The following is a 15,739-nucleotide window of genomic DNA, read 5'->3' on the forward strand; positions in this document are numbered from 1 at the left end:
ATTGGAGAACATGTTGGGAGGGATCTTGATATCGTTTGTCTGCTCTTATAGCACCAGTTCCAATCCAATTGCCAATGCCATTTATCAACCTCCAGACAGTGCTTTGGTCAGATAACATGGAAATAGAGCTCTTTGGCCACGCACACCAGTTGTGGGTTTGGCGTTGAAAAACAGAAGCATATGCAGAATACTATGTCATACCTACGGTAAAATATGGTGGTGGATCTTTGATGTTATGGGGCTATTTTGCTTCAACTTCTCCGGACTTGAACCCCATTGAAAACCTGTGGTTTGAATTGAAGAGTGCAGTCCATATCCGCAGACAAAGGATATTAAGGATCTGGAAATATTCTGTATGGAGGAATGCTAAGATCCCTCCAAATGTGTTCTCCAATCTCAAAACATTTTAGAAAAAGGCCAGTGTTGTTATCCTCGGAAAGGGGAGGGTGCTGGAGTATTGAAAACAGGGGTGCCAATCATTTTGACAATCTGAGATTTTGTTTTATTTTATTACCTGTACTTGTTAAACACAATCTCATTCTCTGAGTGATTGTGTTAGTATAAAACATAATTCCCCCAAAAAATTGCACATGCAAAATAGCTCAGTATTTGTATTATTTATTTTAGTCTTTTTTGTTCATCTTTTTCAAGGGTGCCAAAAATGTTGGACCTGACAAATTATTAATTGTTTTGCCAATACAGCAAAATACCACTGCCCCGTTGTGACTGGAGAAAGAGGCTCTTTCTTGTATGTTTCTGATTAGCCTGCTTCCAGATCTGTTGATTTGTCTTATCAAGTCTCTATGGTCAATGTCACGTTAATGTTTGTGCAGAACAACACTAACAGATTTGGCTTCAGGCTAGTTTTCAATATGCTGAATCAAAAACAGACTTCTCGTTCCTTTGAAAGTAAATGTTTGTTTTTATATTGCATTATGTATTGTATCTGTGTACAATAAATATATTTAAGAAACAAATTAAGACAAATAAAAATCACTGTTCAAAAACTGGAAATGTGGGTGTCAGGTTTTAATTCTGGGTAAGTGTTATAGGTTTTCATAAAAGCAATGACCATTCCAATGAACTTCAGAGTGCCCAGTATAATAACTGTATTGCACATTGTGAAAAATGCCACACACACACACGACTGGGAGCAACACAAAGAACGAGAATTTGTAGTTTGAGCATTTCACATTTTATTTCTGTAGTTTTTTTTTTAACAATGTTGTGGCACCCAAGGTCTACATTATTTCCAAAACGTGCACAAAAGTGTTATTATATTTCCTGCAAATAATACAAAATTAAATATGCCTTGAGCAAAGAAAGCAAAGAGCAGGAAATTAATTAATTTATCGCCAGGTCTTAGTTTCAGCTCATCAACGATTCATAATATCTTAGTTTCTCTCCTCACACTCACAGACAGACACACCAGTCAGTCATAGTTCAGGAGTTTCTCTCCTTTGGTAGTTAAAACAAATATTTCCTCCATTTAAGAAACATATGATCACACTGGGGGGGCAAAAGTCAAGGTGGAAAAATAGGAATGACACAAACAAAAAAAGTTTAGGTGACATGAGTACATACAGTTTGAAATTATTTCAACAAATGCAATATCCACGTCTTCTAGTAGTGTTAGAGCTGTTTGTCATACCCAAAATACCAGCAGTGACGACAGCACAAGGTACGTATCCCCCCCCCCCCCTTATATTCTGCGAGCATTGTGACATAACAGGAAGTGACAATCAAATCAAGGTGTGTTTTTGCAGAAATTCAATGGATAAAATTACTAGGGGGATGCAGGATGGTTGGGTGGGAGTGGGGGATAAAAAAGCCCATTAAAAAACAGTCAATCTATTTTTTGTTTGAACTAAACCTATTCAGATTTTCCCCACCTCTACTCTTGTGATGCTGTAAAGAAAGATAGGGAGAAAGTTCTCCATCCAACAAAAAAATTATCTAAGAACAAATCATTAAAAACTTCCAACCGGGACTCAAAGGGACTTAAGAATAATAATTTTTAAACAGAAAAATGAAAGCAGATCAAAATAATCAGGTGGGTGGCGTTGGATAGTTGCATTGACCACTTTAAAAGGAGAACGCTGACTGATGGATCAATTGGTGGTAGAAGGTAAAATGTGGGGGGGGGGGGGGGGGGTTAGTGCAGATCACATCTATGCAGTCTGTTCTATCAGTTGGCCGCCAGTCCTGTCGCTTCAGAGGAGAGCCTGGAGAGAGACACATTGAGAGATCGAAGGGGGAGAGAGTAAGCCATGCTGTGCGTTTCAAATCAGATCGATAAAATCGGAGAATTTAACCTTTTACAAACCTCCACAACCCTTTTTTCAGTTCAGAAAATGTCTACCCAATAGATAAGCCTCGAGGTGTATTAACTATCAATGGATAAGAGGATGTTTCCTTGACATCAACCTCTTCAAGGAGTGTATTCCATGTCCTTCCATATCCCCTTACGGTCACTGACCTCTGATCAGTGCTAAAAAATTGTAGTGCAGCGGTGATTGCCAGCGAAAGGCTAAAGGAAGCAGCTATGGCTCGATTCAAGAGTCCTAATCTAGGCATTACGAGGACATCCATTTCCTGAAATTGTACAGGTCCAACAACCCATGAATAGCGGGGCGATATGATACCTGAGGGCAAACTATTATAGTGATTAAGCCCAACGTCACACCATGTGGCAGTTCGATACATAAACAAAACAAGATTTTAGCATTATAATGAACACTTTACAACAAATACAACTAGCTACCACACACATTATCCAGGACAAAGTTAATATTGAAATAAATGAAATATAGCATGAGATCTTAATATAAAGATGGCATGAAAGGTGCTACCTGAGCTTACAGCAAGAGAGAAAAACCAACCAAAAGCTTTTCAATTAGTCAAGTTGAAGTCTGTCTGAGACAAGGGTGTCCATGCTGATGCAGTGTCCTTAGATAGAAAGAGCAGGGACTCAAGTGTCCTTCAAGAGGGTGAGGGGGGGGGGGTATGGGATAGATAGACGTAAACCAAAGCAGTGGACCCAAAGAACATGGAAGAGAGAGGCCATATCTGGGCGTGTAACCTTTTCTTTTTTGTTGATGAATTGTATAGTTAAGAAGCATGTGGCATAGGGCACAGCCAGGTACAGAGCAGTGCGGACCAAGTACAGACAATGCTAAGCTACATCCCAAATGGCACCTTATTCCCTATAAAGTACACCACTTTTGACAAGGGCCCTGGTCAAAAGTGGGGCACTATATAAGGAATAGTACCATTTGGGACACACTTCACGTCTGTACTGTAGTTTCTATTATGGCCGTAGCTTTAGTAAGGAGAGAGCCTTCGCCTCTTAGACTTGGAGCCCAGCTCCGAGGAAAGCTTTGGCTCGGGATTGGCTGAGTGGGCAGGGTTACTGGAGGAGGTGGGGCCAGTGGAAACAACATGGAGGGCCAGGAGGGGGAGGGACTTAAGACTGAGCAGACTGGAGACACAGGGGACAGCAGGGGAGCTGGGGGAGATTGGGGAGTCAGAGGGTCCTTGAGGAGCCAACAAGGACAGAGAGATGGAGGCGGAGGGGGGCGCCAAACAGGAGGAAGAAGAGGAGGAGGAGGAAGCAGTAGAGGAGGTAGCGGCAGGAGAGGAGGTGGTAGTAGTGGAGAGAGGAGGGCAGAGGAGGCTGGTGCTGTGGGTCTGTTCAGGGTTCGAGGAGGAGAATTTAGAGGACTCTACGCTGTAGAAACGAGACAAGAAGGAAAAAGAGGGACACACAGTCGGGATGGGTTACAGGATAGGCTGGTGAGTATGGAGGGAGGGAGGAGGGGTAGACATCAGGGTTGGGAGGGTGGATGAGGGGGAATAATAAGCACAGACTGACAGTCAGGGAGGGGTGTGAGAGTCGGACAGGTATAACACAACTGACCATAGTGGGCCATCAGTGAGTAAACATCATTAGAAGACTGACTCATGTTTCAATAGACAATGTGCGTGTTTGAGCTCGACTACGTTCCAGCCGGACTGCGCAGGATCGCTGATCTACAAATCACCTTGCATCCCCGAATAACTACTCATTATGTGATCAAGATGAGCGATTCTGTGCCTCATCTTGTTCAAACTGATCCCCTCAAACATGGTGAACTATTCAGAATAGAGCCAGTAGAGTACAACACATGCCATGGATAGAAGTTGGGGGTTAGGCAGTCATCTAACACAAACACTGGACACATTGTACTGTAGGCAGACTAACTGGGAGGTACCCAAATCTCAAAAGGAAGTACAGTGGTGTGGGGTAGATGAGAGTGGTGTGGGGTAGATGAGAGTGGGTGGATTCTCAATTATACAGAAAATACCAAAAGGGGCTTGGTAGAATACTGGGCTACCTTAGTTCTGGAGAGCTGTGTGCTTTTGTTCCAACCCAGCTGTGTTAGTTTGTGTTGGGCTGGATCAAAAGCCTCCTGCACCAACCAACTGTGGTGCTCCAGGACCAGAAACAAAATTACAGAAAGTTCCCAGGTTTTTCAGAAAACTTGGTTGGAGGATTTCCGGAATCAGGAGTTAACATGCAGGGAGGTAATCCTCCAACTGGGAATCATCCATCCCAGGAATTTGGGGGATGTTTCTGGAATTTTGCAACCCAAAGACAATTTATCCCCGACTCTTAAGAGGACAACAGTTGGTAGTTGGTTAAAAAGCGTGTGGTAAACTAATGTTGTGTCTGACCTGGCGTTGATGAGGTACTCTGCCAGGCTGATGGAGGCGGGGGAACCAGTGATGGTGACCTGTCTGTCCGCGGAGCCCTCCACGGAGTTGGCTATCTTTATCTGGGCACCCGACATCTGGCGGATCTCATTGATCTTAGCACCCTGGCGACCGATGATGCAGCCAATCAACTAGAGGAGGAAAAACAGGAAGTCAGTTACGCCAAATCAACTCCAGGGGAGAAAACCAGGAAGTCAGTTAAGCCAATCAACTAGAGTGGATTGGATTGATAGTGTGAAATGTCTAAATCGCTGGAGGGAAATGGAAGGGGAGGGTCAGAGTCATCACTGTGGAAATACTTACATCATTTGGAATGGTCATCTCATGGGAACTAGTTTGGGCAGAGGCATCCATCCCTCCTAAATCAACAAGCCAAAAATACATCAACAAAACAAGGATCAAGAGGAACATGGCACTCTTCATGATATGTAAATGGCATTATTGTAGTGGCATGTTCCATGGAACAAAATCTTAACTGACATTTCAGCAGGTAAAGCTGAAAGTCAAGGAGTTCTCTTTCTATCAGTGTGACACACCAACGATGGCCCGACAGCCAAAACGTTTCTATTTTGCTAGTTGCCTCAACAAATAAAATAAGCATTAAATAACTTTTGAGCGCAGACCTACTCTATGTTTTTATTTAGTCAACACACCAGTTCTGAGCGCAGTAGTTTCAATAACCTTTACAAACTATATTCTCAAGTCCCTAGTACCTTGGAATCCTTGGTTGCTGGGGGCCATTGGGAAGGGGCTCTGCTGCATGGCCAGCTGGTGTAACTTGGTGAGCTGTGGAGAGATAGAGGAAGACTGTGAGGGCAAGAGAGGGGGCAGGGAGGGAGGAGAGAAATGGAGAGAGAGAGACGGGACAAGAAGCATGGTCAGTACGGTACCGAAACCATTTCATTCACCACAACATTCATTCATTATAGTAGTTGGAGTAGTGTTCATTACGTACCAAACTGACTGAAACAGGGAGGGACTACCTGTTGGAAAACTCTGTTGCATGCCCTAATGAACACACGGCCCAGCTATCTTGACCAGTTGTCCTATCTTATTTTCTTTCTCTAAAATGGACAAGTGTTGGGTGGGTTGTGGAATCATTCTTAGTCATTTGTACCCCATGGTCTTTCCACTGTAGCTCAGGAGAACTTGGGACTCAGTTTGGAATGTTTGCTTGTAGTCTTCTGGCAGATGGATATGATCTTTCCTTGCCCCTACCAACCAGGCCCACACATCAACTACAGGCCATGGTATAATCAATACAGTATCACTTAAGACAATAATACAAGATCAATAGTGAACATATACATCATTTCTTAAGCCATAACCCAGTGCTATGTTGAGAATAACATGATTGGTTAATACACTAACTCCTCTAAATTGGAGTGTCTAATAATGTCATCTCTTCACCATGATGCTCGTTGGAGTTTGTGAACAAATCCTTCCTCTTTAGGCGTCACAACTAGGCTGGGTTTGGAGCCTCTGACCTAGTCTATCCCACACCTTTCCCTAGCGCACTGGTTGGAGTGAGGGTAGGTTGGGAATGGTGGGCAGGGAGGTCCATAGGATAGGTAACTGGGGGGCATAAATTGAGAGGTGAAGGGTAGGGATGATAGCGTAAGGTAGGAAAGGTACGGACAGTTAAGGATGTTAGGGAAAAGACAGAGGGTAGGGAGGATACGGACACCAGGAGGAAGAAATTGTGACAACAGCACTTACATCTGGCTGGGGTATCGCATGTTGTCCTTGAACGGCGTACGCCTGAAACAAGAACAAAGTGTTCATAGGCATCCTGTCAACATGTCACAATTCGCAGCCACAAGAGTAGGCAGGACAAACGTATGTTAGAAGGTTCAAAGTATCATTTGTATTCCTAAAACACGTTGAAAATGATGCCGTTGCTGCTTCCTGTTGTCATGGATTTATAGCCCAGTGTCAAAACAATGAATATGCTGAAATAGGTTGTGATATTTTGAAGACCAAAACATAGAAAGTAATCTACACATACAGCACCAGTCAAAAGTGTGGACACACCTACTCACTCAAGGGTTTTTCTTTATTTTTACTATTTTCTACATTGTAGAATAATAGTGAAGAAATAACACATACAGTGCTATGAAAAATTATTTGCTCCATTTCTAATTTTCCCTACTTTTACATATTTGTGATACTGAATGTTATCAGATCTTCAACCTAAACCTAATGTTAGATAAAGGGAACATAAGTGAACAAATAACACAACAATTACATATTTATTTCATAAACAAAGTAATGCAACACCCAATTCCACTGTGTGAAAAAGTAATTGCCCCCTTACACTCAATAACTGGTTGTGCCACCTTTAGCTGCAATGACTCCAACCAAATGCTTCCTGTAGTTGTTGATCAGTCTCTCACGTTGCTGTGGAGGAATTTTGGCCCACTCTTCCATGCAGAACTGCTTTAACACAGTGACGTGTGGGTTTTCAAGCATGAACTGCTCGTTTCAAGTCCTGCCACAACATCTCAATTGGGATTAGGTCTGGACTTTGACTAGGCCATTCCAAAACTTCCAATTTGTTGCTTTTTAGCAATTTTCATGTAGATTTGATTGTGTGTTTTGGATCATTGTCTTGCTGCATGAACCAGCTGCGCTTCAGCTCACAGACAGATGGCCTGACATTCTCCTGTAGAATTCTCTGATACAGAGCAGAATTCATGGTTCCTTCTATTAAGGCAAGTCGTCCAGGTCCTGAGGCAGCAAAGCATCCCCAAACCATCACACCACCACCACGCTTGACCTTTGGTATGATGTTCTTACTGTGGAATGCAGAGTTTGGTTATCGCCAGGCATTACTGGAACCATGTCGTCCAAAAAGTTATACTTTTGAATCATCTGTCCATAGAACGTTCTTCCAAGAGTCTTGATGATCATCCAGGTGCTTTTTGGCAAACTTGAGTCAACTTTTTGGACGAGATGGGTCCCATTATGCCTGGCGAAAACCAAACACTGCATTCCTGCAAGACAAATTAGCGATTTTTGGTTCCAACCGCCGTGTCTTTGTGAGACACAGAGTAGGTGAACGGATGATCTCGGCATGTGTGGTTCCCACCGTGAAGCATGGAGGTGGTGTGATGGTGCTTCGCTGGTGACACCGTCAGTGATTTATTTAGAATTCAAGGCACACTTAACCAGCATGGCTACCACAGTATTCTGCAGCAATATGCCACTCCATCTGGTTTGCGCTTAGTGGGACTATCATTTATTTTTCAACAGGATGATGACCATAAACACACCTCCAGGCTGTGTAAGGCCTATTTGACCAAGGAGAGTGATGGAGTGCTGCATCAGATGACCTGGCCTCCACAATCACCTGACCTCAACCCAATTGAGATGGTTTGGGATGAGTTGGACCACAGAGTGAAGGAAAAGAAGCGAACAAGTGCTCAGCATATGTGGGAACTCCAAGACTGTTGGAAAAGCATTCCTCATGAAGCTGGTTGAGAGAATGCCAAGAGTGTGCAAAGCTGTCATCAAGGCAAAGGGTGGCTACTTTGAAGAATCTCAAATACAAAATATATTTTGATTTTGTTTAACACCTTTTTGGTTACTTCATGATTCCATTGGTGTCATTTCATAGTTTTGATGTCTTCACTATTATTCTACAATGTAGAAAATAGTAAAAATAAAGAAAAACCTTTGAATAAGTAGGTGTCCAAACTTTTGACTGGTACTGTACGTCACACTTGTGTTCAGATTACTTTTATTTTGCTAAATTAGTACCTTAAAAGTGCACACACGCCAACTTTTGCCAAACATCCACTCTAAACTGGAACTGATTAGCTTATTCAACTGTAATAGCACGCGCAAATTAATCACTCGCATCGATATTGCAATCAATGAAACTGGGACAATAACCGCAGCGACATGTACCATTTGCGCTCTTCTTACAGACAAAACCACAACGAACTATACAACGTATACCTGTCGATAGATAAGAACCTGTAGTAGCCATTTATCAACCCATCTCCTTGTGCCAAAGTTTACGGTAGATGGCGAATACAAAAAAAGTAACTGACTGGATAATTTCAACAAATCAGTATATTGTGTAGATCAGTGGGGTAAAATCCCAATTGAATCCCTTTTTAGATAGAAATGTAAGGCAACAAAATGAAAAAACTTTGCACGGGTGTGTAGACTGTCACTAGGCATTGTACATCCATCTCACTCATTCAACAATTTAGAGTTTCAAAATGTTTTGAAACAATTTAACAGACTTGAGCTTCCATAGTGTCTGTGCAGCGCCTGAACGTTTGACGTCCCTAACAAGAGTCTATTTTGCTTCAACACACACAGACCCTATAGGTCTACGTCTAAACGCTCTCAAGTACATTTTAAAGTTACCAAGTCTTGAACAAAGTATCCATATTATCGTGAATGATGCAATTTCTAAAGGGATGTTAAAGCGATTGAAAACAAAGTACGTTTCCATTCTGCCTAGCGCACGTCATAACTTCATTGAACGGTTGTTTTATTGAATTTATAATTTGAAATGTCATGGATATATTAAATTTTGAAAAAGGCTTTTTTCCGTGTTAAAATAAGCCACTACATTCTTGCCCACAAAAAGGAATACTCACGTACGTTCGGATATTCGAATAACAGTGCACATCCCTATTTCTGTTACTAACCACCAGAGATGCCATAACAGTAACATAAAACCAAAGGCTAGGGAAAAGTACCATACACAGAGGTGAAATGGCAAAAACCTACTTGCAAACCCTAACCCTATAAAAATACAGCAAGACAGATAGTCTTATACTCAACTGGCCCTCCACGGATTTTGTGTTAAACGCTCTACAACAAAGCTTTCTTAGTGTCCAACAAGCTTTCTCTGCCCTTAACCTTCTTCTGAACACCTCCAAAACAAAGGTCATGTGGTTTGGTAAGAAGAATGCCACTCGCCCCACCGGTGTGATTACTACCTCTGAGGGGTTAGAACTTTAGGTAGTCACCTCATACAAGAACTTGGGAGTATGGCTAGACGGTACATTGTCGCCCTCTCAGCACATATCGAAACTGCAGGCTAAGGTTAAATCTAGACTTGGTTTCCGCTATCATAATCACTCCTCTTTCACCCCAGCTACCAAACTAACCCTGATTCAGATGACTATCCTACATTACGGAGACGTAATTTATAGATTGGCAGGTAAGGGTACTCTTGAGTGGCTAGATGTTCTTTACCATTCGGCCATCAGATTTGCCACCAATGCTCCTTATAGGACACATCACTGCACTCTATACTCCTCTGTAAACTGGTCATCTCTGTATACCCATCGCAAGACCCACTGGTTGATGCTTATTTATAAAACCCTCTTAGGCCTCACTCCCCCCTATCTGAGATACCTACTGCAGCCCTCATCCTCCACATACAACACCCGTTCTGCCAGTCACATTCTGTTAAAGGTCCCCAAAACACACACACATCCCTGGGTCGCTCCTCTTTTTAGTTTGCTGCAGCTAGCGACTGGAACGAGCTGCAAAAAACACTCAAACTGGACAGATTTATCTCCATCTCTTCATTCAAAGACTCAATCCTGGACACTGACAGTTGTGGCTGCTTCGTGTGATGTATTGTTGTCTCTACCTTCTTGCCCTTTGTGCTGTTGTCTGTGCCCAATCATGTTTGTACCATGTTATGCTGCTACCATGTTGTGCTGCTGCCATGTTGTGTTGCTACCATGCATTTGTCATGTCGTGTTGCTGCGTTAGTCCTAGGTCTCTCTTTATGTAGTGTCTCTCGTCGTGATGTGTTTTGTCCTTTATTATACCCCCCACCAGTAAGTTGATGAAATTATCCAAAGAAAAAATAATGTATATAAATAAAAAAGACCAAAACATACCTGTCCTCCGGCGAAGATGACAGGGGATCCTGAAGGTTTTGGTCGGTATGGGATGGTGACCCCCTTAGGGGGAGACTGGAGAGAAGGAGGGACGGGAGAGAAGGAGAGACAGGAAAATGGGTTTAATTCAGACGTTTTCAAAACACTTTTGTATAAGTGAGTAAAAGATGGGAACCAAAGAGGTTGCAGGGGTAATTTGATCAATTAAGAAAATGATTCATATTTAAACTGAATAAAAATAGATCAACGATCTGAGGATATTACTTACACTTACCTCAAGCATAACCACGCAGATTTGCTTGACACACTCGATTATGGACTGGGGGGTCCCTGCAATGGTGATGGCCCGTTCTGTAGAGTTAGGAAGCATGTCCCCTGCCACCTGTACCTGAGCACCTGTTGACTAGAGAGAGAGGAAGGGGAGAGGGAGAGAGAGGAGAGATTGACTGGTCTGGACTTACATTTTACAGTAACATTTTAGTAATTTAGCAGACGCTCATATCCAGACAAACTTACAATTAGTGCTGGGAACTAAGGTAGGTAAAACGACCACCGATCACAATCACTGCAAGTCAAACCTTCCAAATAGCCACTTTCTGCTAAATCTGTGCTAGTAAGAAAAGACAAGTGCAAATGTGAGTACATTTGTTCTCCCACCCACCTCTCTGATTTCTTTGATCTTGCAGCCTCCCTTGCCGATGAGGGACCCACACTGGCTGGCTGGCACCACGATGCGGAGGGTGACCGGGGGCTTGCTGGTGGCCGTGCTGTTCGTCATGGAGCTGCTGATGTCCTGGGAGAGAAGAGAGGAGAGTGATTGATCAACTAACTTACTCCAGAACTTCCACTTGACAACATCATTGATGGATATGCGAGAGGTGTTCAGCCACTCTTGGAGGACAATTGGAAACAAATGTATTGTTAATAAATAACCTTTTTTCAAATCAACTTCTAATAGTCCTCTAGGATTAGCTGAACACAGCACACATCCAGTCGGTTCCTCTATTCATGCACCTTGGCTGTACTGAGAGATAGAGTGAATCAGTTTCGTAAAAGCAGCCAAATCACATTCCATACAGATGCCAAAGTGACAAATAAACAGTTGGGCCTGGACAAGACAGGGTAACTAAGTTACCTCTTCCAGCTTTTCGATGATCATGGAGAATGCTTTGAAGATGGCGGTCGTGGGGCCTGCCAAAGTGATGATCCTCTCAGGACAGTTGCCCTCTGAGATGTTGATGCGAGCGCCGCTCTGGACACAGGGGGAGGGGAAATTCACCATTAGTTATATAAGACGTGCAACTAACAGAACACAAAAAGCTTTACTGTCTTTCAGAAACAGAAGGCATCTGTTCCCACCTCTTCTCTCATCTTCTTCACAGATTCACCTTTCTTGCCAATGATGCTTCCAACTTCCTAAAAGAGAAAAGGAAAAAATATGCATTTAGAAATGTAATGCCTTAGTCACCTGCTGTGGGAGCTCACTCACCTTGCATCAGCAATCTAATGGTTAGCATGACATTACCTAGCCTTTAGCTCAGTGGGCTAACAGTCTCACCTGCTGTGGGAGCTTACTCACCTTGCCGTGCATTAGCAATCTAATGGTCAGGGTGACATTGAGTCCTCCTTCAATCACACCGGAGTCCATAACTACCACTGGATGGGAGAGTAGCTGCTGCAGAAGGGTCAAAACTGGAGTCTGGTCACAAAGATGGGATCTGGAGGTCAGACAAGAGAACAGTAAGAAAAGTAGAAAAAGTTAGAATAGTGCATAGGAAGATGAGTAAAGAGGCTGAGGGAAGAGCAGGAGAACAATTGAATATAGAATGTGAACAGAATATGACCGCTGGTTTTGGTTTTTAATTCAGCCTATGACTTTGTGCAATAATACTAAATGGCTAGCGAACTACTGAACTCATGAAACTTGATAGGAAGGTAACATAATATTACTGTACAAGTAAACGATACAAGCTGCTGAAACCATCCAAATAATGCTATGTTTCTTCAAACAGTAGCTGCTTTAAGTTCAATGGAGGAGATTATCTGTGGACACTGATGTTCTTACAAACTAATCAAATACATGCATAACACCTGACCTAAACTGATTATATTATTATAAGAGTGATAAAATTCAATTTGCAGCGCGTGAACTAGCTAAGTAAACTCAACTATGTCCATACAGCCTGCACCTCTACGGTGTAGAGTTGCGATAAGTGTTGGCGGAGAGTACCACCAACTACATCGAATCATGGATGTAAAAATGTACATTATTCTAATGCTTACCTTGTACCTATGTTTGTCCTATGTAACTGTGGGCTTATCTTTGGCTGTTGAATTCCATTGTTTTTTATTAAAAAGTCATTTTATGTGAGGTTGTCATATTGCGCCCTTTAATCCACGGTGTGTCCCTTGCCAAAACTAGAGTAAGAATCTGCAGTGAAATGACGGTCTGCTCCTTCTCAACAACAGCTACCTCTGCAGAGGTCGCATCAAATGCTACTTATATCTATTTTTTAAACTACGGATTTCAGCACCCAAAGAAAAGGTAGTACAAGGTAAGTATTAAACAATATATATTTTTACGAGTATCGACTGATAGCATGGTACACTCCGCCAACACTCAACTCCGTAGAGATATAGCTAACTTTATATGGACAAAGTCGAGTTTACTCAGCTACTAGTGACCCAAACAAGAATGGGGCCTTTTGTGAGGTTGCGTGCATGATCATCATTAGTACTGTATCATGATTCATGCAAAGTAACCTGCCATTAGACTAAAAGTAACAATCAAACTTAGTTGGAGTGGTCATCATAGCAATGATTCACGTGCATCTTTTAGCTTGCTAGTACTAGTAGCACACTGCTGGCTAGTCAGATCAATTTCAATGGATAGCTAGCTAGCATGCTAGACTAACTAACAAACAGGTTAATGGTCCCAAGAGTGAATCCCGAGCGAAACTAACTTGGGGTTCAGTTCGTAAATGAATGAACAATGTGTCCGATTACTTGGCTGCAATGAATTTAACTTAACTCATAACTAATGCATGTAGTTTAGCCTCACCGGCCGGCTCTAGTCTAGCGTTTAGTTAGCTAGATTTACGACCTAGCATAGCGCGCTAACTAGCAAGTTAACTGGGTGGCTAGCATCTGTATGTGGAGCATGTGTACATTGTATGAATGGCTGTCCAGTTGTCATTCACGCTAACAATGTTTCAAGAATATATCGGTTACAAACACCAACACTGGTCATTTACAAATGTACACGCGTAAATAGCAGCCATTTGACTGACAAATAAGCTCGTGTGAGCTGCGTGCAAGTAGTGCGGCCTGGCAAATTCACGTGAAGCCTGACTGTGTGTACTAGTTAGCCAGATCCAAGATGCGGTGTGGGTTTATTTGAGATTTTATTGCACACAAATATATAAGATGCTCTTACCTGATCCGTGTTTTGGGATGTGTTATCGGGGGGAGGGTGGGGTTGTGAGGGTAGAAGGGGAGAGGTTCGGGAGGGTAGAAACCCGGGGGAGAGTTTTAAAAGGATTCGGGGAAGAGGGAAGTGTGAGATGATGATCGGGTTCTCTTCTTCTTCTTCTATGATGTATTGGTGATCCGCAAACAAACGTTAAAGGTGCATGCTGCCACCTACTGTTTTGGAGTGTGTGGTCAATCACGGTTTACAACATTAGCTCCACATTTCTAAATCCTCCTACCTAACTCAGTTCTAATGAGAAAATAAAAAAAGAGCCCTACTAACTAAATTACCCTACATTTCAATCTTAACCTCTCTCCCGAGTGGCTCAGTAGTCTAAGGCCACTAGAGATCCTGGTTCGAATCTAGGCTCTGTCGTAGCCGGCCGCGACCGGGAGACCCATGGGGCGGCACACAATTGGCCCAGCGTCGTCCAGGGTAGGGAATGGCCGGCAGGGATGTGGCTCAATTGGTAGAGCATGGCGTTTGCAACGCCAGGGTTGTGGGTTCGATTCCCACGGGGGGCCAGTATGAAAAATAAATAATGTATGCACTGGATAAGAGTGTCTGCTAAAAATGACTACAGTTTCATCGACCATACACAAACCATTCGCTTGCCAACCAGATGTAATGACGAGTTCAATGTACAATGTCCTAGGCGCAATCGAACATACACCACCTGTTCCTTCCTAATGACCTTTGAATCTTGGTCCACTGACCTTTCTTCGGAGGCCCATCTCTTCTACCACACATCTATCAAAATTACTCTGATCTTACATTTGGCCTCACCTCTACCCAGTGGAACATTAATATCAATTATATCTCGTTTTAAAGCTATTTTGGCTATCTGGTCTACAATTGTATTCCCTTCCAAAAATGAAAAAAAAAATGAATAAAAACATCTACTAACGTAATTGTCAACCAGTTTCCCTATATCACTAACTTCTGACCAATCTTTTCTCTACTAAAGTTAGATCAACAACAAGATCTGAGAGTAACCACGGAGGAACATCTATCACCACAGAAGGGCCAACCTCCAACTAGGGCTGTTAAGGTGAACGTATTACCGCCACACCGGCGGCGACGAGTTATGACGGCAGTCAAATTCCACGTGACCGTTTAGTCACGGTAATTAGGCTTCTCCAAGCTCTGATGCTGCTAATGGTCATTAGTAGCCTACCAAACTTGCTAACTGCCTGGTACTCAGCACTCTATTGTCCCTCTAATCACTCTGACATCAATGCAAATGTTATCAAAAATCTATTCAAACACTTCATGAGTGCCCATGAGCTCATGTTGCGCAACATTTTTATTGGCTATCAATACAACAATACAGTCATTTAGCAGACGCTCTTATCCAGATCTCTAGTGGCACAGCTAGCACTGCGATGCAGTGCCTTAGACCACTGCGCCACTCGGGAGGCTATGCAATTGCTTGAGAGTTGATGGCCTCTATTAAAAATAGCTTTCTATAGGCTAAGCCTACTATATTTATTTATCAACATTCCTAATATTAAGGACATTGCTTTGCTTTACAACAGGAGTATAGCCTACCTGGATCTTATGAAAATGAACCATGGGTAAAGCGTCCTCTATTTGCTATTTAAGTGCATAGATTACTTGTATTTCCCCC

General features: G+C 42.7%; 1 protein-coding gene across 5 annotated transcripts; it reads right to left on the minus strand.

Annotated features, from left to right (window-relative positions):
• Positions 1-1,015: 1,015 nt before the first annotated feature.
• On the minus strand, positions 1,016-14,232 carry LOC311134327 (poly(rC)-binding protein 2-like). Of its 5 annotated transcripts, none has more exons than XM_084167974.1 (12): positions 14,074-14,227; positions 12,217-12,355; positions 11,997-12,053; positions 11,773-11,889; positions 11,299-11,430; positions 10,906-11,040; positions 10,638-10,712; positions 6,475-6,516; positions 5,469-5,541; positions 5,059-5,114; positions 4,717-4,886; positions 1,016-2,225 (listed from the first exon to the last, which is right to left on the minus strand). In XM_084167974.1, the coding sequence occupies exons 2-12, from the start codon at positions 12,283-12,285 to the stop codon at positions 2,189-2,191; spliced, it is 963 nt and encodes a 320-aa protein (XP_084024100.1). In that variant the 5' UTR covers positions 12,286-12,355; positions 14,074-14,227; the 3' UTR covers positions 1,016-2,188. The 5 variants fall into 5 exon arrangements, with proteins under 5 accessions (XP_084024100.1, XP_084024101.1, XP_084024099.1 ...); XM_084167975.1 differs by having other exon boundaries at positions 1,176-2,225; positions 10,912-11,040; positions 14,074-14,232; XM_084167973.1 differs by having other exon boundaries at positions 1,178-2,225; positions 5,469-5,562; positions 10,912-11,040; positions 14,074-14,232.
• Positions 14,233-15,739: the final 1,507 nt, after the last annotated feature.

The sequence above is a fragment of the Coregonus lavaretus genome (assembly GCF_964263955.1).
Source record: "Coregonus lavaretus genome assembly, chromosome: 8".
Lineage (NCBI taxonomy): Eukaryota > Metazoa > Chordata > Actinopteri > Salmoniformes > Salmonidae > Coregonus > Coregonus lavaretus.

Coding starts and splice junctions, on each gene's coding strand:
- LOC311134327 (XM_084167976.1), bottom strand. CDS start 12,285: ATGGACTCCGGTGTGATTGAAGGAGGACTCAATGTCACCCTGACCATT. Junction 11,431..11,772: donor TCATCGAAAAGCTGGAAGAG/GTAACTTAGTTA, acceptor CTTCTCTCCCAG/GACATCAGCAGCTCCATGAC. Junction 6,517..10,637: donor TCATCTTCGCCGGAGGACAG/GTATGTTTTGGT, acceptor TTCTTGTTTCAG/GCGTACGCCGTTCAAGGACA.